Here is a 24,045-nt window from a genome sequence, read left to right on the forward strand (position 1 = left end):
CTTCCGTGTTCCTTAAGATGTCATTTGCACCCAGTTTTCTTTATTGGCGACTCTCTCATACTTCTGCAAAATTTGCCTGCTGAATTGCTACCATTAGATAAATGAAAACAGAATTTTTAATTATTTCTTTTATGTATCAGTTTAATAATTACATAAGTCACCTTAACTTGGACACAAATATACCAGGACATTGAAAGGGCTGTTACATCTCCACTGGAGTGACCCAGTGCAGCGCTCACGCTCTGTGTTGGGTGACGTGATCAGCTGTCTAGCTGAAGAATTGCCCCCTTCATAGCATGGCTATTGGAGGAGATTAATCTAACTTCACAGTTTGTGCTAGAACAGTCAATTGTCAGCCAATATAACTTTTTCTTCAAAGGAAAAGGTGTTATAATGAACCTTAAGTGGATTCAAAATCCACTGAAATAAGGGAACTTTTGTGAGCAGCTGTTTGGGCAGTTACTGCTTTAAGTTAAACCCCTTTCACTCAGTTCACAGAGCAACTCAGCTTGAGAATTAGTCCAACGCTTTTGTGGTTTCTATGGTTTCTGTGCTTTACCCTTCAGTAAACTGTTGTTGGTTATTTATGGACACAAGGTCAAAAACATTGGTAAGGAAGTTGTACTTTGTTAAACACACTTTTGTGGCACCTATGCTGCTTCTTTCCACATATCATTTTGCTACACTGGACCTTTTGGGGCACTTTTAACTTCAAAAAAAAATCTTTTCCATTGCATCTAGGCTTTATTTAAGTATTGGTTTATCTTCTGTGAGTATCTCTGCAGAGACAAGTACTAAAATCCTTCTTATTCTCACCTCATTCAGGCCAAAATGTGTGTTCTTTTTCAGACAAGACCTCTGAGCACATTTACATCAAAGAGCAAAAGCAATTAACAGTACCATTATGTGAAAAAAATTGTAAAGTTGCTGTATAACTAGTATAGGAAATCCTACATATATTTTAAACCAAAATGACTGAAAGTATTTACAATCTATCACTTGATAAGCAGACATACTCATAAAGATTTCATACTCATAAAGTTTCTAACAAGTAAAAATTTTGAAAAAAAATACTTTTGTCAATGTTCACTGGTTTTTTTTGAAAGAACATAGATGGCAAATTCTATTACTAGATTATACAGAAGTCGGTACAGAAATCGATACTAGATATAGAGAAGTCGAAAGTTTATCAGCTTTTAAACTGTTCTTATTATAAAAACCTCAGGAAATTTGCCCTGAATTCAAAGCCATCATTAGACTGTGGATCAGGCATATTTTTATCACACAGATCTTTGTTAATTCATTGTAATGTGGGAAACCAGGACTTATATACATCTCATTTAATTAAGGAGACCCAATAAGTCACTGCTGATCTTTAACATTAAAATACTTAAAAAATAAAACTAGAAATATCTATTGTACTTATCACATCACATCAAACCAATTAAGAACAGCCTCACTTAACCTGTTGACATGTTCTTGCAAAAATACTTACCATTTCTCCATCAAGTGGATCATAAAATCTCTCAAGCAGCTGAACAACTGTGCTCTTTCCACAGCCACTGCTACCAACAAGAGCCAGGGTTTGTCCCTTTTCTACTTTCAGATTCAAACCTTGAAGGATTTTGACCTCTGGTCGGTTTGGGTAGTTAAATGCCACATCTTTGATTGTTATATTTCCCTCAAATGTTTCCTATAATTAAAATAGTTACATCTGTTACATCTTTAAGACGATTTCACAGATGATTAAAACAGAATTGCAGAAGTATCCCCACACCCCCAGAAATCAAGAGAGAATTTCAAAACAAATACCCTTTTGGCTCTATGTGCAAAAGCTGGACTCACAGTAGAGAACTTGGTCCATGTTGTGTTCAGTTAGTGAAGAACGTGTTGTGATAAGGATGTAGTCAGAAGGAGAGGAGGAATCAGTCTGAAGAAAGTGAGGAGGGTGCTGTCCATATTACCAATAAATAATCACCCATCACACATGGCTTACTTACAGGCTTGTCTCCTTCCTCACTGTAACTATCTATTGAGGGCACTCTTTCAAACAGCCGAAACAAGTGGGCTGCTGATATCTTGGCTTTGGCATAGTCTGGAGCAAAAGAACTGGTTTGTCCTAATGCCATTGCACCAAATACAACAGCTGAAAACACTCTATAAGAGAAATCAGGAAAAAAATCAGCAGACAATGAAGAAAAGTACAGTGGAAATGTGGCTGCAGTCAACTTTTTCTTTTACTCAGAGAAAAAGAGGGCTAAATTTAGTAAGAATGAAGTAGTGATCAACTATTATTGCTTTAATTATTAATTTAGCTCCAGAAATTTCTTTTTACCCTCTTTTAATGACATAAGGTAAACATGCCTGCAACCCAAGTTCAGTGTTTTCATACCTTATTAGCAGTAATTTCTTTAATTGTTAATTCTGGTTAGTATGTTAACTCTCAGCTGGGGTATGAGGAAAGGGGTCAATGGATGGCAAAATTGTTACTCTAATCCTGTTCTATCATCACTGTGGTTTCCTCTCTACGGTTCAATGATCTTTGGGAATCAGTGATCAATTTTTAAGGCACCAATGAAAATAAGAATTCAAGCCTGTAACAAGGTGACAGTAAAGTTTTAGTTTTCTACTACATCTCTGCTGGAAATAAATTGCAGGGTTTACAATACCAATAAAGGTTGAAAACTATGCTGTTATTGGTTTGCGGTGATTTTTATATCATTTTATGGAATTTTATGTAATTTTACAGGCTACATTAGAATAGTTTAAGAACCTGTTGTCTTCAGCTATTCCTTATTGCCACACACTATAGAAACAAAATCATCACCAAGAAATGGTATTTGACATATGACACCTCTTAGCCTGTTTTAAGGCAAAGTAAAATAGATTCATTTCTATTAATTTTGTCCTTTCTCTTCAGAGCTACATAAAGTGATCTGTTTTATTCTGCATTTGAACAGCCTAAAAGGGCTCACAGTTTTTGCTCAAACCTCCCCTTTCAAATTTAACTGGAAAATCACTCAGCTGGCTAGAGATGTTCAGCTAGCACATGGAATGCAGAAACTTTCCAATATCTTCTGGTCAAAATCAGCTGTGTTAACTATCTCTAATGAGGTTGACAACAAAAAATTGGTATGTTTGACCTTCTTGGGTATTCAGGTCACTGATAATCCACACTGGTAGGATCTCAGTCTTTCATACTTGTTTCCATAGCCCTGTCTTGAGCTATTACCTCTTAAATTATAAATTATTTTTCTGGACAGACAGAAAAAAGATTGCAAAAGAGATACTTACAAAAATACACTTGTAGACTCCATGTGGTCATTTACCACTAGATAGGCACCAAACCGGAAACAGCCAGCATAGGTAAAGAACATCATTGCTTGTGAAAGGGCAAAACAAAAACCAAATATATGTGCCTTCTTCACAGAATTTCTGTATAGAAAGAATGCATATTTTCATCAAAGTGTGCAATCATACTGAAGTCCTAGTATGCAAGCAACAACTGACTTCAATTGATACTTTTAGGAATGGAAAGTTTACGTACACTGAAACATTAAATAAAAACACGTCTTCTCTCTCATAGGGCAATAAGTTCCTATTTATACTAGAACAACAGAAAGATTAAAGTCTTGGAGCAACCCCATCAATGTCAACCCTCTGAATGGTTAGGAACTGTTCAGCAAATTGTGAGATATGAATGCAAAACCCAGCAGCCTGAGAAAAAAGCTAAGTAATATCTTTTATGTCCTGCACTGTGCTCTAACCACTCAATTATTATGGTAGATGTGTCAGTGGCACCCCTGCTTCTTTCCCATTATGTCTGTGTACATATACTTTCATTTCCTTTACTTGTCTCATGGATGTTTGAAAAGGAAACATTCCATTCTGGAATAAACAATACTTTAATTGGCAGAATCTTTTTAGTTGTTTTCTTTAAGACTTTTAAATTTTGATTTAGTCCAGACAGATTTATATTACTTTATTTTCTGCCCCAAACCAGTGAGTAATTATTCAAATGCTTTCAATCTTACTAACACTTTAAAAAATGGCTTAATGGAATATTCAATTTACATGAAAAAGGTTTTAATTAAATATCCAAAACAATTCAGGTGGAAATTTAGATTAGACGACTTCGAAGGCTCACTTAAAACTAAGATTTTTCCAAACCAAGTGACACTGTAATAGAAGATACCAATATTATAACAGAAAATTAATTAAATAAAATTATAAAAAATATTGACTGGTGATGGTTGCATTTGTCAATAAAAATATGCAAAATATTGACATTATTTCTGAGATAATTAAATTATACATTAAATCATACACTCTACAAAAAAATCTATTTCTGTTGAAGTAAATGTTTGCAATTTATTACAGGTATTTTTTTAGCTTAGTTATTTTTATTATACCTGTATGGTACAATCAAATGTTCTCCATACATCGACTCGAATTTTCTTTCTCGGGTCAAGCTAACAACAGTTCTAATATTTTCTATTGCTTCTGTGGCAATCTGCAATAGTAAAACAAATGTTTTAATCAAAAGCTAAGATTATGTTGCAATTCCTTATTTTAAATTAATAAAAATATTCTGTTGGAATACAATTCTATATTTTTATACTGGTTATTTAAATCATAGACTGTTGATATAAAAATAAGCATTTTATATTTTTCTTTTTATGACAATGAGATTTTCTTACAATGCTCAGAATTTTCTGATAAGACCTCTTTAATGTTCAACAAATAACTAGTGAAAAACCATTTGACAGCAATGACAGTTATGGAGAAAATACTCAACAAGAAAAATGGCATATTAGCATTCAACTTCCAGTCCACTGAGTTTGGGCTAAAATCAAAATGTGCAGGTTACTTAGGTGCCTTAGTGCTAACTAAGTGCTAACTTAGATCTCAGCAGTAAATATTTGCTCTGATACATTCTTTAAGCTTGCAGATTCTTTAGACGTGAGTCATTTGTATACACAAAAAGGCCAGGGGAGATTCCGATTAGATATTAAAAAAAATTCACTGGTAGGGTGGTCAGGCATTCAAATAGATTGCCCAGGGAGATGGTGGAGTCTGCAAATGTTCAAGAGATGGATGTGGCACTTGGGGATGTGGTTTAGGGGTGATTATGGTGGTGCTGGCTTGATGGTTGATGATATTGAAGGTCTCTTCCAACCTTGATGCTTCTGTGAAAAGACCCTCAAGGCTTTAATGCATTTTGTTAAAATATACATTTCATGCAATATTAGTTTAATAAAGACCATAATGTAAGTTTTTTCAGTAACCTAAGTTCAGCAACTCTCTGCAGAAAACAAATTTTCCAGGTGGAACACTATTTTTACTGAAAAAAAAAAAATATTTGAAAAAATATTTTTTAAAAATGAAAATTGAATAAAATGCCTGTAGACCAGTGCTTTCTTAGGTGGCCTTGAGAAGGGAAACTCACATTACCATGAAAAGAAAATATTCTTTAGGTTTTGAAAAAAAATATCATAGATATTTGGAACACCTGTGTTAATTCTTCACAATATGCTGCACTAATAAAGTCTTTAGTGTCTATTCCAAGAATTGTCAATTATTTTCTGTCACATTTTAAAAAAAAACCAACATGAAATATATGTTCATCCCTTAGAGAGCAGCAGAAGAAATGTACCCAGTTGAAAGGAATGGAACAGAATTGCATGTCCTTAGATAAATGATTTTCTTTTCAGCAGCTTTTAAAAACAGTACGACATAGGAAGAGATTTTAGAAAAGTTTTACCTTGAAGAAAGCAATATCTGGAAAGTGATGAGATAATTGTTCCCAAAAGGATTTTTGGAATGAAATGACATTAAATGTCTTCATTTAATTTGTTAAACAAAAGTCTAGCCTTCTTGCTTTTCAGTTTTCATCTCTCTCTTCCACTCCAGAAACAAAGGAATGGCAAACAGAAACCAGTGGAGATATATATATTATCACCACAAACATTAATAAGATGAAGGAGGGAAGAGAAAAAAAGAGCAGTGTAATAAGAGAGACGACATGCCAAAGAGGGTTGACCAAAAAAAAAAAAAAGTCAAAATGGAGATGGTTCCAAAATAAGGAAAACAAAGATGAATAGAAAAGGAATGAGAAGAGAATATGCCTGAATAGTGTTTAGCACATTCTGAGATTTATCAACTACAAAAATATTAATAGCTTAATAACATAAGTCTTTGATTTTTATTGAAGAGGTGTGATGCTCTGTAGGTCTACTAGTGTAACTGGCTGTCTTTGGAACTTACATATTGTGAAATGTTCTGTGTTTGGAGTAATACATCCATTAACAGTGCTTTGGTAAATATGACCGTATACATTATACAGAAGTAGATTAATTTCTCTAGACCCACCTTTCCTGCAGCTTCCAGCTCTTGTTTATCTTTCTTAGCATGCCCAGCCAACATTTTCATTTCAATCATTCCTGCCACTGCAATGATGGGCACAACAGCTAAAAGTAGCAGGGTCAGCTGCCAGCCATAAACTAATGATATAATAATTCCAGTCCCCAGGTTGGCTATGTTTTGGGCAATTAATGCTAGTCTGACACCAGTTGCCTGGAGAAAGAAAAAAGGCATCTATTACTAACATAACTGCATTTTAAATAAGGAAAGCATTTTAACCCACAAAATTCCTGATTCTCAAAACACTGCTTAGAAAATCTTAACTCAGTTTTGCTATTTTTCAAAATGAGAGTTTCTTAAATGCTTTTGTAAAAAATTATCTAGATAATATTTATTTCTTCTTTCCCCATATTCTGATTAGTTAAGTTTACTCTGCAATTTCTAAATTCTGCTCTTGAAACTGAACAAACATACTCATATTTACATCTAAACATTAAAAATCTGTCATATTTTGTAGATCATAGAGCTAGCTTTACAAGTCATCACATAGAGCCCAATGAAGAAGAAAATTAAACATTTAACTTTTCCTATGGAAATAAAGCCAAAGATACTTCAGAACTCTACAGTTCAAAAAAACCAGCACATAACTTCATATAGCAGTAAGAATTCACTTAAGCATACACAAATAATTACATTCAGTGTACTTTAGCATGATATTACAGACCCCTGAAAGTACACAATTTACTTTTAAAGAATCTCCAAAAAGTAACAGAGAAAAGGAAGTCTATTGCTCACAGTTCTTTTTTTTTTAATAAGAAATCAAAACAATCAAAAAAATAGCAGGAGATCCTACACTGAATAGATTTCATTGCATGTCTTTAGGTGAATAAGACCTCTTTAAAAAGACTTCTTAAATAAGAGATTCCCAATAAATTTGTTCAGTAAGGAAGACCACAATACAGCACAATAGTAAACTTGTCATAAAGTGCATCAGTGCATTCTCTACCAGCTATTGTTTTATAGGAAATTTTAGTTGTCAAAATCGACTGTTACCCAACCAGTCAAACCCAAGCTGCAACTTCGCTATATGCTAAACCAAATATGAAAAATTCCAAACCAAAATTTTCCTTACTCCTTTCACTTGAGAGGCATCATTAGCAAGTCTTGTGGTTAATGCTCCAGTGCTATTTTTAGGATTATCAAACCAGCCCATATCCTATAAAAAGAAACATTATTTTTAAGACCAGTGTTTGGACATTTCAAATAAACATTTCAAATAAAGTAAATCTGGTATGTGGCAGTGCCTCAGTTCTGCATATTTAAGTAAGTTTAATTCCGTCATTGCACATTGAATATTTTTAGAAAAAAGTGTAATCTTGTGAATCCTCCAATGTACTCATTATCACTGCTGAGAAGGAAGGAGAGCAGCTGAGAGATTCCCCAAAGCAAAATTTACTCTCTCTCACTGCTGCTCCCTCACTGAATCTCCTTGGAGGAGAGGGCTCTTCAGTCACACTCCCTCATGGTTGCAAAGCTGTTTGGGGAGGGGTTAAGTGTAAAGCATTTTCAGGTTAAAAACAAAACATTCATTGCTTTGTTTCTTCCCATATTGAAGAGGCTTATTTGGAAGAGAGACACCAACAAACAAAATAACAAAACCCCTCAACCAAACGAAAAACCAAACTGGTCAATCTGATCAAAGTTAGTTGTTGGGATCAGGTACACAGTTTATGATTTATTCACCATGTGACCAAATATCTGATTTAAACTTTCATGTGTAATATACATCGAATGAAGTCCTGGTGATGTATTACAGGCATTTGTGACCTCAAGACTCAATTTTAAGATTGCCTTTTCATTAGATTTTCAGTATGGCTGATGTATAAATTGTAATTTTTCAGACTACAACAGTTTCCTGTCACATTGAAAACAGTCATGTTCACATGAATCAAATTCTGTGTCTACATGTAGCCTTATGTGCAAGACTTAAAACCCATAACTATTGTACTGTGTATTTCAAAATCTAAAATACTGATCCTGAAATCATACAAAATTAAGGCAATTTTAGAATTACTTTACAACATTATGTTCTATTTATATTTTAATTTTCTGAAAGTGGTTTTACTTTTCAAATATACAACCTTATTATTGCATTAACAAACAGCAATTATAGATTTGGGGGCTCTTGGACAGAGATTTCCAATAAATTAAAAAAACACATCTGTACACATCACAATTTACATCAGACATTTGAAGTAAGAGTTACAGTGTAAGTTGTGTTGCATTTCTTTAGGGGAAAAAGGGCACCAAGAAAGCAAAGCAGGCAAATGAATAGATAATGGGATACTGCTGGTGCACATCAACTTGTCAGGCCCTTGTAACTTGGCTGTAAAACTAAGTCTTTGCAAGGAGTACATGAAAAGCACTTGTATTGATTTAAGACTCTCCCTTTAAGGATACTCTGCATAACCACATGTAACTAATCAAATTGGTTTCTAGTCTGATTTAAACAATCTTCTCTGTATGATAGACTGATGTAGAATACAGTTATTTTATACCAATACAGTAAATTATTTTTAAAACCCTGGAAATCAAATTATTTATTATCTTTACCTGCCTAAGCATTGCTTTAAATGCCATGAATCGAAGCCTCATTGTAAGAATTTCTCCAGCTTTGCCAAATGTGAAACCCTGTTTGAGAAAAAGTACAATGCCTAGTATTACACTGTTTGTGTTTATTCAATAAATATTTTACATAAATTGCCTCTACATTGTCAAAGCACAAAATATTGCAGTCCTGTTTCACAAAGCAAATGTAACAACAGGCTTAATATACATAAATTCTAGGTTCACATAGGTTCACAGTACAGACATTAAAATATTATTTTTGAAAAAATTTAGGGAGCATAGCAATATTTCCCAGCACTGCTTCACCAGCATGCTTTAAGAAGAAGGTCTCTAATCAACCCTTTGACTTCATTTGCATGAGTCAATCGAAGTCAGATTTAAACAAGTAGCATTTAGGCCATTTAATTTTAGATTAAAGACTTTGTGAGGCAACCTGGGTTCACTGAAGTCAAATGCATCCCTCAAATTTAAAACATTATCTGAACATTTATAAACTGAGCAAACCTATCACAGCCCTGTACTACTCAGCCTTCTGTACTCAAGGCCTTTTTCGCTTGTGCAACAAGACAAATCCATAAACAAACCAGCAGGTTTCTGCAAGAGACTGTTTATGCTGCTGTCCCAAGCGCACATTATTATTTCACTCTTAGGCTCATTTAACAGATAAAATTATACCAACATGTTCAGAAATTATAAAGCAGACAAAATATGACAACTTTAATATGATTACCATATTTTTTTCTTTTTAAGAATATCAGCATGATGAGTGTTACCTGACAAACTGGGCCTGGGAGCCTTTGGGGACTCCCATAGGAACAATATGGGACATTCCTTTGGATGAGGAAAGGGCTAGGGAAGTAAAAAAATGGAGAACTAAGGCAGGAGATTGATAGATTTTCAATTACTAACAGATTCAAATAGGAAGGCTTGAGGGTGAGAAGGGGTGGTAGAATGTAAAGGCTGGAGGGGTGGCCTGTTACTTGGCAATAGGAAAAGAGCAAGAAAATTCAGAGTTTCATTGCTGAGAACTGTTTGACTGATGAACAAGAGAGGAAGTTCTGAAATTAAGAGGTCTGAATAGGTTCGAAAGCCTCTTACACACAAGAAGCTCTAAGTCAAAAAAGTTTCAGCACAAGACACATCTAGAACCGTAACTACAGTTTCTGGTTTGAGTTGGAGGCATGTATTATAAAGATGCAAATTTTTAGTATATTTCAGGTCTGGTTTCTAAAACATGAATAACAATTGTAATTATGTTAAGTTAATAAAACGTACCTGAAAAAAAAAAGTAAAAAAGGAAATGATTCCAATTACTAAAAATAGCAGTGAATATAAGTTGCTCTTTTCTCTTAAGATGTCCTTGTCAGTTTCTGAAAAAATCTATAAAATAAAATTGGACACAACATTTTAAAAAAATTAACTAACAATCGGAAATACTCTCAGGTTTCTCAATAACTATTTTTGGTAGTCAATTGCATTCATATAAAATTTGAGCGTATGTTACATAATATTTAAAGTATAACAGGCATATTTCAGGTTGTAGCAAGATTTTTAGGATTTTGTAAATTTCATACAACTTTTCGGATTTTTGCAAGAGTGCTTCATCCACTCTTCAGCTTCATTATGCAGTGATTGTTTTAAACCTAATTTTATTAGAAATAAATTTTGTGGGCTTACAGTTTTTTGCATACTTTATTCCAACTTACCCCTATAATTTTGGAAAATATGACTGCAAATGCAGGTTGTAAACCTCCATTGATAATTGCACACAAGGTTCCAGCTACAAAGTATGGCCATTCAGTTTTGTTCAGCTTCATAATTTTCAGAAATGAAGCTGGGCGTAGTTCTTCAGCCTTAAAAACATGAATTATGTTAGGACAAACAGGAATGTATTTGGAGAAATATTAAGAAAATGAGAGATTAATAATCAATTTCCTATTCCCAGAATCTATTCAGGGGAAGCAAAAATTATAGTTTTTAATAACATGAATAAATGATTGTACATTTTAAAAATTATTCTAACACAAGGAAGGAAGAGTTGTGCACTATATTTATACTCTTGTCATTTTATATTAGTCTATCAATATAATTTTTGTTGGTGAATACTTTGATATTGGTCATTGATGACTGAACTACTCATTCTGCGCATATTGCTGTGTGTAATCCATGGCTTGATTAATTCAAATAAATGTTCATTAAGAAATTTATAACATCAAACTAATTCCTGTAAATATGAATGCAATCGTATTTTTGGGGGGTTTTTTTGCAAGTTTTGTTGTAAGAGTTGTTATGTTGGGCCAAATACTCTGTTTCTTATCCAAAAATGAATGTTTAAACTGTATAGACTAAACTGGTATGGTATGTAAATATGTAAGTATGTTTCTTTTAAAGGAAATTTATTTTCAACAATAAACTCATCATCTTTGTTATAGATTTTTAAATTAGCATTTTATTTGTATTATCATTTATGTTGAGAATAAAAAAGCAAGTTCTGAATATTATCAGTCAAAGGCTATTCAGAATTTAAAAATTCTCATGTTTTCTTCATCCCTATGAAATGTCTCCTTCTCCTCATACCTTTCTTGAGCAGGAGAATGAATTTAACGCGCTTTGTTTAAAGGAATCAAGTTCACTAACAGCTCTGCAGAGATACTTACAGGTGAAGTTTTTTCCTCATCAGGACCATTATTTTGCTCTCCTGGCTTTTTCATGCTTCTCCGAGTTGATCGTCTTCTCAATCCTGTTGTTAAGGATTCTTCAAATTCTGGTTCAGATCCACTGTTTTTGGCACTATGTGCATTCTCATCATCTTCTGATGGTGGAACTTCAGCTTCTATTGCCTAAAAGTGGGAAGAACGTGATGCTATTACATACGCATATATTACTTCAAAATGATGAGGTAATCAAAGTAAAAGTAACTTTGTTTCAGTTGAAAGAGATACAGAGGAAACAACATATAATGCTTTAAGGAGATATGAAAATCTGTATAATATTTAATAGAGCTCTATATTCAGATCTTTATTCATATATGAGTTTTGCACCTCTCGTGAAAATTCTTATAGTAAGTGGAGGATGTGGGACTGACAGTAGCTGCTCTTTTTTAATGAATTAAACTAAAAAAGTTTTAAATTGAGGGTAAACCCTTTGCACTCTTCTTGGGTTCTTTTAGAATGAGTTCTTGAGGGATATACAGTTTATTCATGAAGTGATAAAACATTACTGCCTTTACAGCAGAACACACTTAACAATTCTTGACTTTAAATGGAATAAGGAAGTTCAGCACAAAACTGAGTCAAAAAGAGATTTTGACTGAAAAATTAGAGCAGCCTGGAAAAGAGCCTTACCCATGGTGGTACTTTTGCTAGTCTCTTTGACAGAATAAATAAATGTCTACCCACTCCTGAGGTATTTGATAGAAACTGGATTCAAAGTTGCCTTCAATTTGTGTTTCTTTTTTTCCAGGAATTTTTTTTTACTGCTTTTTGCACTACTAATAAAAATATCTTCTTTACTTGCCTTCCATTTTTTATTTTCATTTTTCATTGTTTTTAAATTTTCTTTTCTAAATTTTGTATTTCCTCATTTTTCCCATTATCACATTTGTTCAGATACAAAGTAACTTTGAATCGAAGGTAACCAAATGTATTCTCATATTCTTCTCATATGAAGAAATATTTTAATTGGTCTGGTTAACCTCTTCAGTCTGACTTACTGAGATGGCAGTTTCCGTTTCTTTAATGGACATAGTGGTTATGCAGTCAAACAAAGTTAGAATGAAAATCTGCTATAACCTAATGGTCACCTGGGACATTGGGATGCACTTATCAAAGTATTTTGGTTTTCATTTAATAACTAATACATTTCTGAAATTTATTATAATTTGCAATCTCTTTTTCTCTGTCTGTGTAAGTTAAAAACATATTTTTGCTGTCGGAATAGCTGGATTATTTTTCTTTTTCTTCTATTCCTACACATTTTTTTCTTTAGAAAGAAATTCAGTACGAAGGATTATACCTAAACACCTTAAAATATGCATGCTCTATTCCTCCAGTGTCAGCTACTGTATTTTACCTTTTATCAGACTAAGAAAAAGCAATGGAATAGCAAACTACTGTAGTCATCTGTTCTACATTAACTGCACAAAAGGAAAACATAAAATAATCTTTTAAGTTGAAATATTTAGAGGATTAAAAATGTACTATCCTGGGTTTAAACAAGTCTTGTACCAAAACTAGTGGTCTCTCTCACATTGCTACTCTCCTTTCAAAGCACATGGGTTTTTGCTGCGAAGACAATATACTGCAGAATTTCTCATACTTCTGATATGACTATGGATGCACAAAAAAAAAAAGAAAATGAGGCAACATCTAGAGAAAAAGTACCTGCATGTTAACAAGTTTGTGGTAGATTCCCTTTCTCTCAAGCAATTTAGCATGATTCCCTTGCTCTGTGATAACTCCACCATTGAACACAGCTATCAGATCTGCATTGCGGACTGTTGACAGTCGATGAGCTACCACAACCGTAGTGCGTCCTTCCCTTGCCTGAAAACAGCAATATTTCATGTGAGTATTTCTAAGTAAATGTAAATAGTGTTCATCTTCACAGCAGAGTTGAGTAGGACCTAAAAGAAACATTTAAAAGGTTCGCAGAAAAATATAACCTTCAAAAAAAAATTTAAAAATGTATTTCAATTAGTACCTTAAAACAGAAATATAATCTAAAGCTCAAAGTTTAGTATTAGAGACCATCTTTCACTGTGGCACATAAATACACCAAACTTTGGTTGTAGGAACCCAGAGTGCCAAGAATATTTCTCTGCCTGTTTTTAAGGGTTCTTACCCCCCTGGACAACACTGGTTTAGCTTCAAACCTTGGAAAAAATTACCAACAGTCAGACAACAACTAGAAAATACAGTGGTGTGAATTAGGTGATAGACTACTATGTAAGATTGTCACAGGGTGAAAAATTTAGAGGTTTTAGGCTTCTCTTTGTAGTAAATAGGTAAGAGTAAAAAATATCAAAATGAAGGATTGTTGTTGTTCTCTAGACCTTCTTCTCCTTCTTCTACCACTCCATATTTTGCAGTAAAAGTAGTTTGGATTGATTGGATAGAAAATTCTGCAGTTCCTAGTCGTGTTACTGAATAATTGGTAAGAAAGTAAAAATAATGTACGTTTTTAGTAACTATTGGTCAAAATGTCTTTAAAAGGCTGTGTAAATCTTGATAATTGGTCTTTCTCGCTCTCACTCCAACTTTTCCTCCTTCCATGCTGTACCTGGGTCACACTAGTGGCTCAGTTTCTCTGATAAGACTTAAAAAACAACTATCTAGAAGCATTGAAACTACAGAAGACGTCTCGATTCATCTTTTAAGCACCTTGCAAGGACTTTCAGCAAATTCTCTCCCATCAGGAGACACTCGATTTATGGCATGCTAAAGTGTCATTTGGTCACAACTATCTAAGCAAAAATCTCAACACATAAAATTGTAGAATGTTACAAACCCTAAAGTTTTTTAAATGCTAGAATTTTTCATATTTAGGCCCATAGTTGCCCACTTGAACCTTAAAATCCATGGCGAATTTATACTCAGCAACATTAGAAAATATTTTACACTCACTTTTAGAAAAAAAAAGTGTTTTAAGTTCTAAGTCATTGCTAACTCAAACGACTACAATAAAAATAAAATCCTCTGCAATTTCATGTGAATTGTATTTCAACTAAGTACCTTTCTTTGGATATTTATAAGCATATTACACTGAATTTTTCAACCACCACAGCTTGTCATTTTAATTATGAGGCTGTTTTAAAGTGATCAAGCAAATTTTAGTTTAAATAATCAAAGTAATGATCCCAAGCAGTGGAATTCTGTTGGAACCTGGATGGAGTTCATCTTCAGTGATGACCCTCAACAGTCCATACTGGGACTCATATTATTTAAAATCTTCATCAGTGATACAGATAAATGGGATTGAGTGCATACTCAGCAAGTTTACAGGTGACATCAAGCTGAGCAGTGCAGTTCATTCACTTGAGGGAAGGGACGACATTCAGAAGGTCTCTGACAGGCCTGAGGAGTGGACCCAGGGGAACCTCATGAAGCCCAACAAGGACTGACAACAATATGAGTGGCAGTAAGACAGATGATGGAAGAGCATGGTATTTACACCATGAAAATATTGATTTAAGCTTAATAATGCAGAAAATATGACTCCATCTTCTAATTGGAAATAAGGTTTCTCTTTGTAATACCTGTAGGAACTCAAAAATTCTCTGTACAAAGAATATTTGCCAAATCAAAGTTTATGTTTTGTATTTTTATAGGTCTCTCTTTTCAACAAAAGTTCAGGAAATAAGTAAATATTAGGCTCCTGCTTACATGCTTCATTTTAAAATACTACTAACCTTGTCCAGTGCTGCCTGCACAACTGATTCACTCTCAGTATCCAAAGCTGATGTTGCCTCATCAAGCAGAAGAATTTTGGGATTGCGAACCAGAGCTCGGGCAATTGCTATTCTTTGCTTCTGGCCTCCACTCAGCTGTGCCCCTCTTTCTCCAACCACAGTTTCAAACTTCTACAAGACAAACACATGTATTGAAAACACTCGGTGGCACAGTCTTTCCACTAAAGAAAGATGTCAGTAATGCCAGTAGTGCCAGTAACATCTTCTCCTTCCCCTACAGGAATAAACACCTACTTGGATAAACCTGACTAATCATTTGTGTTCCTGGAAATCTAGTAGTTCTTCAAATGACTGAAAAATCATTTCCTGAAGATAAAAAATTAATATTATTCTCAAAAGTTATGAGGAAGCTCTGCATAGCTCTGCATATTCACAGGTCCAGGGATAGCTTCCTCTCTTAACAAGCATTCCTTCTGAGGAACTATTTGACACAAGAAGGTTTAGAAAAAAAAAGCAGGAGAGCTGATCTGCTTACATTGGGTAGCTTCATGATGAAGTCATAAGCATTCGCTTCCTTGGTGGCTTTTTCAATCTCTTCCATGGTGACATCCTCACGGCCATAACGAATATTTTCTGCAATAGTAGTGGCAAAGAGCACGGGCTCCTGATTCACCACACCAATAACCTCCCGCAGATACCTTACGTTTAAGGTCTTAATATCGTGCCCATCAATTGTAACCTAAACAAAAGAGAGCAGACAAAAACTGTTTACTAAGTGTTTTGATGAAGGAACATCTCTCTCCATTCTGGCATGTGCCATTTTAGAGGAGACTTTACCATGTCATTGGAACATTGACAAGGGCAGTGAGGTCAGAACTAGGCTTTCAACAAGTGTGACACGCAGAGAAGTCATCTCACTTGAGGTATCTTACCGTGCCTTCCTTGGGATCATAAAATCTCTGGATGAGCTGAACAGTTGTACTTTTCCCGCAGCCACTGCCACCAACCAGGGCCACTGTCTGGCCAGAATTAATCTTGAGATTCAAGCCCTTCAGAATCTGTCCATATAAGAAGGTTGGTCAAAAACATAACAGTGTTTAGAAATGTCAAGGAAAATTTGAAAGACTGCAATAAAATAACCTTCATATTTCTAGCACAATCTGGTAAAAATAAAATTTGTAAACATGTCGGTTTAAATTTTGGATAACTGATGACTTCAGCTTAATTTTCCTTATAATTACATCACAGTTGGTTCAGTATCAAAGTATTATACAACACACTTCACAGTTACCTGTCTCATGAACCAGTTCATATGACAAAATAATACTACTACTACCCATAACTAAAACATAATATACAAACAGTATGATGCAATATTTCTGTATTATGTTGCCTCACCTTTTTCTTTAATGCACCATGGAAACTACAGGGAAGCTATGTAAAAGTCATAGTTAAAAGCTGAGTGTATTTCCTTTCTGCCTATCAAAAGTAAGAAAGATCACTTTATCAAGGTCAGTGATTTTCCTTCAAGGTAAGGAATGAAATAGTTACATAGTGCAAAGACACTGTCCACAGAAATATTTTCAGGAATCATTCATACGTTATCTATTGTCACTGCATTAAGACTCTGAATATATGACAGTGCTTTAAAAAGGAAACTTATTCTCTGTCAGGACAAATACAGATTCTGATCTCTATTCCATATACAGCAAGTCGTTGCTGGATCTGCTTTCTTTAACTGGTTCTGACACAGTCATAACAGAGCTGCATTGCAATTATTTTAAAACTCACTATCTCATTATTATTACTATACACAAACACTTGAGTTAGGATTGCAAATTTAGATTGTGATAGAAATACCTATTTATGGTTTTTTGCATAGCCACACTTATTAAAGTTTTAGACAAAAAAATTATTCAGGAAACTTAATATGTTTAGCGAAGGTGGAAATATATCCAGCTAAAATCACTGTGATGACAAGGTAGTTTTATACACATTAGAGAATCAACCTGAAATTGTTCCATTTTCAACAAAACTTATGTGATTTTTTAAATGATTTTTTTTCCAACACATGATCCACATATTCAGCTGTAATACATATATATATAAAGTTTCATTTACAGTACCTCAACATCTGGTCTGGATGGATAATTGAAGTAAACATTTTTGAATTCTAAGTTCCCTTTTATGTGGTCTGGTTTGTAACCTGTCTCTGAATAGCTGTCAATTTGAGGTTCCTGTACAAAATAAAATACAAAAAAACAACAAAAAACCCCCAACATTTTTTTCATAAAGAAGTTATTGAGAGCACTATTATTCTACAGAAATATTAAATGTGTTTTTTAAGTAATTTAGGTGAGATTCTGAAAGATCTAAATTGCGTAATGTTTTGCTCCCTCACTTACTACATTGATGATATGCTCATTTAAGAATACTTTTTATAATTTCTCCATTTAGCTTTTGTGTGTATTTAGTTCCTGTCTTTAAAAAGAAGGATCTCTTACCTTCGGAAGAAGTTTTGTAATGATAGTGAGGGCAAAGATACTCACATTGTCTATTATATTAAAGACTGTATAGGCAGCTCCTCTTGCACTAGCAAATGCCTCTATGCTTGGAGCAGTCTGTCCAATGCTGAAAGCTCCAATCAATATAGAGAAAAAGACCTGAAAGAAACGTTTACAGAGGTATATATTCACTCTTATTTAAGCAGAAACTTATATTTATTTATTTACATTAGGTATTTTTGGGTAACGAGGTTCCATGTCTGTTAATGGAAGTTTAAAGACTCTAAGATTAAAGCAAAACTGAAAAGGTCTCTCCTAAACAGAGAAAAACATTAAGAAAAGGGCTTTTTAAGGTTCAGCTGAGAACTGAGCTACTGTACAACATTAATTTTGCAAACTTATTGAAAAAAAGTGAAAAAGTGACTCAGACTTGTAAAATCTATGACAAAAAATTTAGAATTGCACTTGGTGTCTCAGGATTTATTGTACTAATCATTCTTTGGCCAAAGACCAGAAAGTTTATTACACATCTTTCAACAGAACGACAGATATGCAAAACACTATCATTCTGCTTTCAAAGTGACAGTGAAACAGAAGCATAGAAACCCAAGTTCTCCATCACAAAGTAAAAAAGGATCGTTCTGCTTCAATGAGAGTACAAGCAAACAAGAAAAGCAGAAAAAGATAAAAGAAAAAAATTAACAATTTTCTCAGATTAGCACAGTTTATTGCTTTCAGTTAGTATCAAAACAAAAGCAATTAAACCACACTGCTCAGAGATGATAACAGCCATAGTAGTCAGAGCAAAGTCTGTCACACCCATCATCCTGAACAGGGGTTATTCACAGATTTTACACATGATGATGCATCATCCATGTTACAAAAACATCGTTCGGTGAACTACAACATAGACAATTTGCAACAGAGTTTGCAAATACTTTGAACAGAATAAATTACACACAAGGTCATGAACTTCACTGAGAGGTTCCATATGCCAACCTGTACAAAAGGTTCAAAAGAGCCAAAACCACTTATCAGAGACAATTTTCACAAACTTCAGTGGTTCATAAACAAAACTGGTAGTTTAAAATATATTTAAATATATGCATATGGTCACCTGGCTGTGTTTCATCATGGTTAACAAAGTTATTCTTCTTACCCTGTTTATTTCATATTTCATACAAAATTAGAATGGTTTCCACATCAAGAGAAGAACTTAAGTTATGACTTAAGTGTTATGGTTTTCTTCCTTCAGTTAGATGGTGACATATTTCCTAGTCACAAGTATATTTTTATCCCCCTCAATTTCTAAAAATACTGAGAAGTGATTCCAAGCTCTCATGGTGCAAAACATAAGAAAAACTTTAAGAAAATTATCTACTGAGACCACACAACAGCTAAAAAAAAGGTATTTGTTTCTGCATCCTGAAAATATATCCAGCCCTCTGAAAGCAAATAGCAACTAGAAAGGGTATTGTACTTCAGTTTTTGATTGAACTGTTTCTGTATCAGTCCAATCTTATGAAAATCAGAAAAGATATAGGGATAGTTGAAAATAATGTATGTTTTATTTGGGTTCATTTAGATTTTGAGATCCTATAGAAGCAACATGTAGGCTTTTGTGGTGAGAATCTTTTTGTTAAGAAGGGATGCTACTTTGCCAGTTTTTAGACATAATTCTCATTAAAGTCAAATAAGTTCCCATTAGACACTTTATTGTTTGTTCTTTATTATTTCTCACTGTTACTGAGAATTTACTCATTAATACTTACTGTAAGAACTTTGCCAATAGTGTAATCCTCAGTTAAGATCAAAGTAGTTCCATACCAGAATGCCAGTGCATATGATGCATATATCAGTAAGAAAGCAGCACCCATAGAAATATTAGCTGTAATAGCCTTTCTTATTCCAATCCGTTTAGCATCTTCTAAATTTTTATGGTATCTGGAAGAAAGATAGAAGTTCAAAATAGACTCACACTTATACCACAGCATACAGCACCAAAACCTCTGTGGATGAATTAGAAACAGAAGGTTCACAAAGTACAGCAGTTAGATACATAAAATATCTAACCCTAAGACTGTACAAAGGTAAGCCTGGCAGTCAGACACGGAGTTTCTAAGGTAACCCCTAAAAAGACCAACATTAGTCAACCCGGTATATAGAAATAAAAGGGCATTGCATGTCAGGGACTGGCATTTAAGTTCCTTAAATAACCTGCAGGTCAGTGAACTTTCATTGTGAACCGCTCAAGATAAAAGGTTAAAATATATCACAAGATCTATATTTTACAGTCTAGTGGAAATAGAGATATTGTTCTTTAGCACCTTCACAACTCCTGAGTAATCAGATTACCAAGGATATCATCATCTCTTCCAGGAGTAGGGCCTTCTTTTGTCTAAAGCTCTCATTGTGTGATGCTTGAAGTGATATGAATACCTTTTAATGCAGAGACAATATATGGAGTCTAGAAAAAAACTGTCTTTCTACGTGTAGCAAACCTCGTAACAGCCCCTAACAGACAATCTCTCGTTATCTAAAAATGCAGAAAGCGCATGACTTCCAACAGAAAACACACAAGAAAATTTGAAACAATTTGAACTATTTTAAAATCCGCTGATGAAAGCAAATATTGCTCTTACCTTTTAATTTCTTTTTCCTGTCCTCCAAAAGCTATTACAGTACGGATTGCTGCCAGAACTTCTTCTGCAACAGCACCTGCTTTTGCATATGCAGCTTGTTCTTTGTCAGTGAAAGCAGAGAGAACCTAATACAGAATCAAATATTTTGAAGTAGGAAAACCAGAAATAAGTTCAAGCACTTCACAAGGGCTTTTATCACAGTTAGTTTCTTTTTATTATTAGGCATGGGTGCCCAATGTCCAATATCCAATTCCTGAGTGTACTGTGAAGTCAATATAATAATTCCACATTACGCATTGTAAACAACTAGATGCTGGATTATTTGCTCTGCTTTCACCCAGTGCAAGAGATAAAATGACTACTCATAGTGAGCTGGTATGGTTCTCCCCAGGCAGATCTCCTTAGCTCATTCTACCCTCTGGCTACCTTAGCCAGAGGGCCCTATATCTGAGTCTGTGAAGACATGGCCACAGTCTATGAAGACTCAGCCAGTAGACATACATGGCACACACGTCTCTAATCCTGCCTTTTCTGCAATATACTCACTCAAGACAGAGAAAGCTTTCATGATCTTTGAAACATAAGGGAAATGAAACACCATAAAAATCTGAAGACTTTCAAACTACAAAGATAAGTCACTCTAATCCCTTGGTAATTTGGTCCTTCTCTCATCTAGATCTGTATAGAATTTCTTAGCAAAGCTGTTAACAGCTAAGAAAAAATCTCTGTGTCTGAGACAAAGGTTTTTTCTAATTTATTCTCTTATTTTCCAGGAGGTGCAATTATTCCTTTCAAGAAAAAAAGTACTTATATGAATGTAGTTAAACAATTACAGGTGTAGATTCTACACATACGTCTTGCTTCCTTCTCTGTATGTGCTATACTAGCAGAAACAGCTTTAAATCAAACAAGTCTGTCCAATCTATGGGAATTACGATGTTCAAACTATATAGAATCATTGAATTATAAAATGACCTTGGATGGGACCTTAAAGATACCTCGTTCCAGCTGCTCTGCCATGGGCAGGGACACCTTCCACTAGACCAGGTTGCTCAGAGCTCCATCTGACCTGGCCTTGAATGTGAGCATACTGATAGTTCATCAAAGAGTTTATGTACATAAGTGTTATCTAAAGCTATAACTGCTCTAAGCAACACATTCTAACATGAAGAATTACATTATGTGTAATTTCATTATCTTCACTAAGAATTTCATTATCTGTCATTAATATAAAACCTGACACTGTACATATGTTAACCTACCTTTGCCCAGAGGGCTGCTGAAAGTCCCAGGACAGGACTAACTGCGAGTATTACAAGGGTTAACTTCCATCCTCTTATGAGACCAACAATAAATCCTACCACAAATGTTGTTAGTGATTGAACAAGCAATCCCATCTTGTCACCTATTCCTTCATTAATCTTGGAGACATCACTGAAAAACAAATTACATACAGAGAGGAAGAAAAATGTAGAAAGCACAAGAAAGGTTTCCAGTTTTGTTACATGGGCATCTGTGTGGAAGACAATCTTTATTATTTAATTATTTCTCCCAATAACAGTTTTCTTCAAGGTAAAGCACTACATAGTGTGGCCAAGAAAACTTTCATATTTTTGTGAAACTATAATGCTATAAAACTGCTTTTGTCTGAAAAAGTTGAAATTCTTTCTGTAGTGCAAAACTACTATCACTTTCTTAATTCCAAATTTTTGATCTTTTTGGTACTTGTGGGCTATTTGGAAATTAAAGATAAAGGCTTTAATGTAGGCAAATTATGCAGTTAAAGCTGTTCACACTGCTGGGCTGAGTCAGCACGTTTATCAGTCCTCAGTGTGCCCAGAAATTAACTAATTTCTCTTCATGGGGGTAATACAATAGGCTGGGCTTTAATCATCCTCAGAGTTCTGGGGAACCTAACAAAATACTTTCCTATTAATTGTATATTACCTGGAAATTTCCACAGGTTGCTATTTTTCCCACTGAAGCCCATATGAAAAGTTTAAAAGATATGTATTGAACTGGGCTTTGTTGAACATTATGGGGTTTTGTTTGTTTGTTTGTGTGTTTGTTTTTTCAGAACTAAACCAATTAAAATAAAAATTCTTTATTTAAACAGCATTTACTGAACTTTCCTTTTTCCATCTTGTAGGGTAAGATTTAAGTTTTGATGGGGAGTGTTGATAGCAAAACCCATAAGAAGGAAAATAGGATGTAACTTGATGAGTGAAAGGAAAACATTTAAACCACAGTCCTGTATCAGAAATATTAGAAATTCAGTCCCTGAGAGTCTCCATGAGAAAATTTGAAAACTTCATTTCACAGTGAAATAATTTAATTTAAAAATAAAAATTTGTAAGTCCTGCATGTTTAACAAGATAAAATAACATTGAGAAAGGTATAGGGTACTTACTCTAAAAGACGAGTGTTAAGTTCTCCCACATCATTTACATCAAACCATCCAATTTCCTGTCTCATAATTGCATGAAAAAATTTTTCTCTGATTTTTTTTATTTGCCGACCTGCTGCTAAGGTCCAAAATGAAGTTTGCACATAAGCAGCAAGAAGAACACCAGCTGCTATTCCAGAATAGTAGTATGCATATCTGTAAGAAAAAGGAAAAAGCAAGATATTCTGAAATCGATTTCATTACCTTGCTAGTCTGAATTTAGCATGATGCTCACTTTTTCTGTTTGACCTGAATTAGGGATTATATGCTTATACTAAAACCTACACCTCACTGTAAAACTTGCTGAGTTTTCCATGAATAGCACTTAATGTCAGAATAACCTTTTTTTTTCAATTTAGTATGTATTTTCTCCTAAGATTCTTTTAGAACTGTATTTCAGATACAATGCCCTTGTCACCTAAATGTGTCATGTCCAAAAACTCCCTAGCATTTTTAACACACATAGACAGACCAAATCACATATATCAATATTATACACACAAATAATAAACATGCCTGTCTGTATAAAAACATAAACAAACAAACAAATAAATGGATGCAGTGAATATTTCTTGATTTGAGAATCCAGCATCATTATATGTACATCTACTGCAAGCAAATGCCATTAGATCAAAAATTCTTTGGCTCTTTTATTCATAACTGATATTTTACTTCTACATTAATTCAGCCCTATGCTGTGATGTCAAATCCAAACCAGGAGTGTGTCAACCATTATATTTCTCAAACTGGAAGTAAATTTCACTCACACCTTTAAACTGTTTAAAAAGAATCAAATCAATTTTGATTTGATGAAGAATTGACATCAGAATCAGTTCTAATTGAACTTGCAACAGAACTGAACCAAAACGATGTAACTTAATGGATTCTTTTTGTAAAACACAACTGAAATCAATGATTACTTTATGATGCATATTACCTGTAATTATAAGAATAATGCATCTACCTAAAAGTGAACAATTAGTGAAAAGTGTGACTCTTATGACCTTTTCTGAACTCTTGTGACCTTTACTCTTTTACTAAGTTATGCATACT

At 34.1% G+C, this 24,045-nt stretch overlaps 1 protein-coding gene across 1 annotated transcript in view; it reads right to left on the reverse strand.

The window, feature by feature from the left end:
* ABCB1 (ATP binding cassette subfamily B member 1) overlaps window positions 1-24,045 on the reverse strand; it is a 50,145-nt gene that overhangs the window by 5,992 nt on the left and 20,108 nt on the right. The window contains exons 8-27 of the mRNA XM_008629889.2: window positions 22,957-23,148; window positions 21,809-21,980; window positions 20,547-20,671; window positions 19,677-19,848; window positions 17,950-18,063; window positions 17,527-17,637; window positions 16,333-16,458; window positions 15,936-16,139; window positions 15,401-15,571; window positions 13,374-13,535; window positions 11,649-11,831; window positions 10,698-10,844; window positions 10,267-10,371; window positions 8,977-9,054; window positions 7,496-7,579; window positions 6,373-6,576; window positions 4,413-4,513; window positions 3,295-3,435; window positions 2,001-2,157; window positions 1,496-1,693 (exon numbers count right to left, since the gene is read on the reverse strand). Of these exons, the coding sequence (XP_008628111.1) occupies window positions 1,496-1,693; window positions 2,001-2,157; window positions 3,295-3,435; window positions 4,413-4,513; window positions 6,373-6,576; window positions 7,496-7,579; window positions 8,977-9,054; window positions 10,267-10,371; window positions 10,698-10,844; window positions 11,649-11,831; window positions 13,374-13,535; window positions 15,401-15,571; window positions 15,936-16,139; window positions 16,333-16,458; window positions 17,527-17,637; window positions 17,950-18,063; window positions 19,677-19,848; window positions 20,547-20,671; window positions 21,809-21,980; window positions 22,957-23,148 (2,947 nt within the window). The remainder of the gene's footprint in view (window positions 1-1,495; window positions 1,694-2,000; window positions 2,158-3,294; window positions 3,436-4,412; window positions 4,514-6,372; window positions 6,577-7,495; window positions 7,580-8,976; window positions 9,055-10,266; window positions 10,372-10,697; window positions 10,845-11,648; window positions 11,832-13,373; window positions 13,536-15,400; window positions 15,572-15,935; window positions 16,140-16,332; window positions 16,459-17,526; window positions 17,638-17,949; window positions 18,064-19,676; window positions 19,849-20,546; window positions 20,672-21,808; window positions 21,981-22,956; window positions 23,149-24,045) is intronic.

Source organism: Corvus brachyrhynchos, unplaced genomic scaffold (assembly GCF_000691975.1).
Source record: "Corvus brachyrhynchos isolate BGI_N302 unplaced genomic scaffold, ASM69197v1 scaffold142, whole genome shotgun sequence".
NCBI classification, from domain to species: domain Eukaryota; kingdom Metazoa; phylum Chordata; class Aves; order Passeriformes; family Corvidae; genus Corvus; species Corvus brachyrhynchos.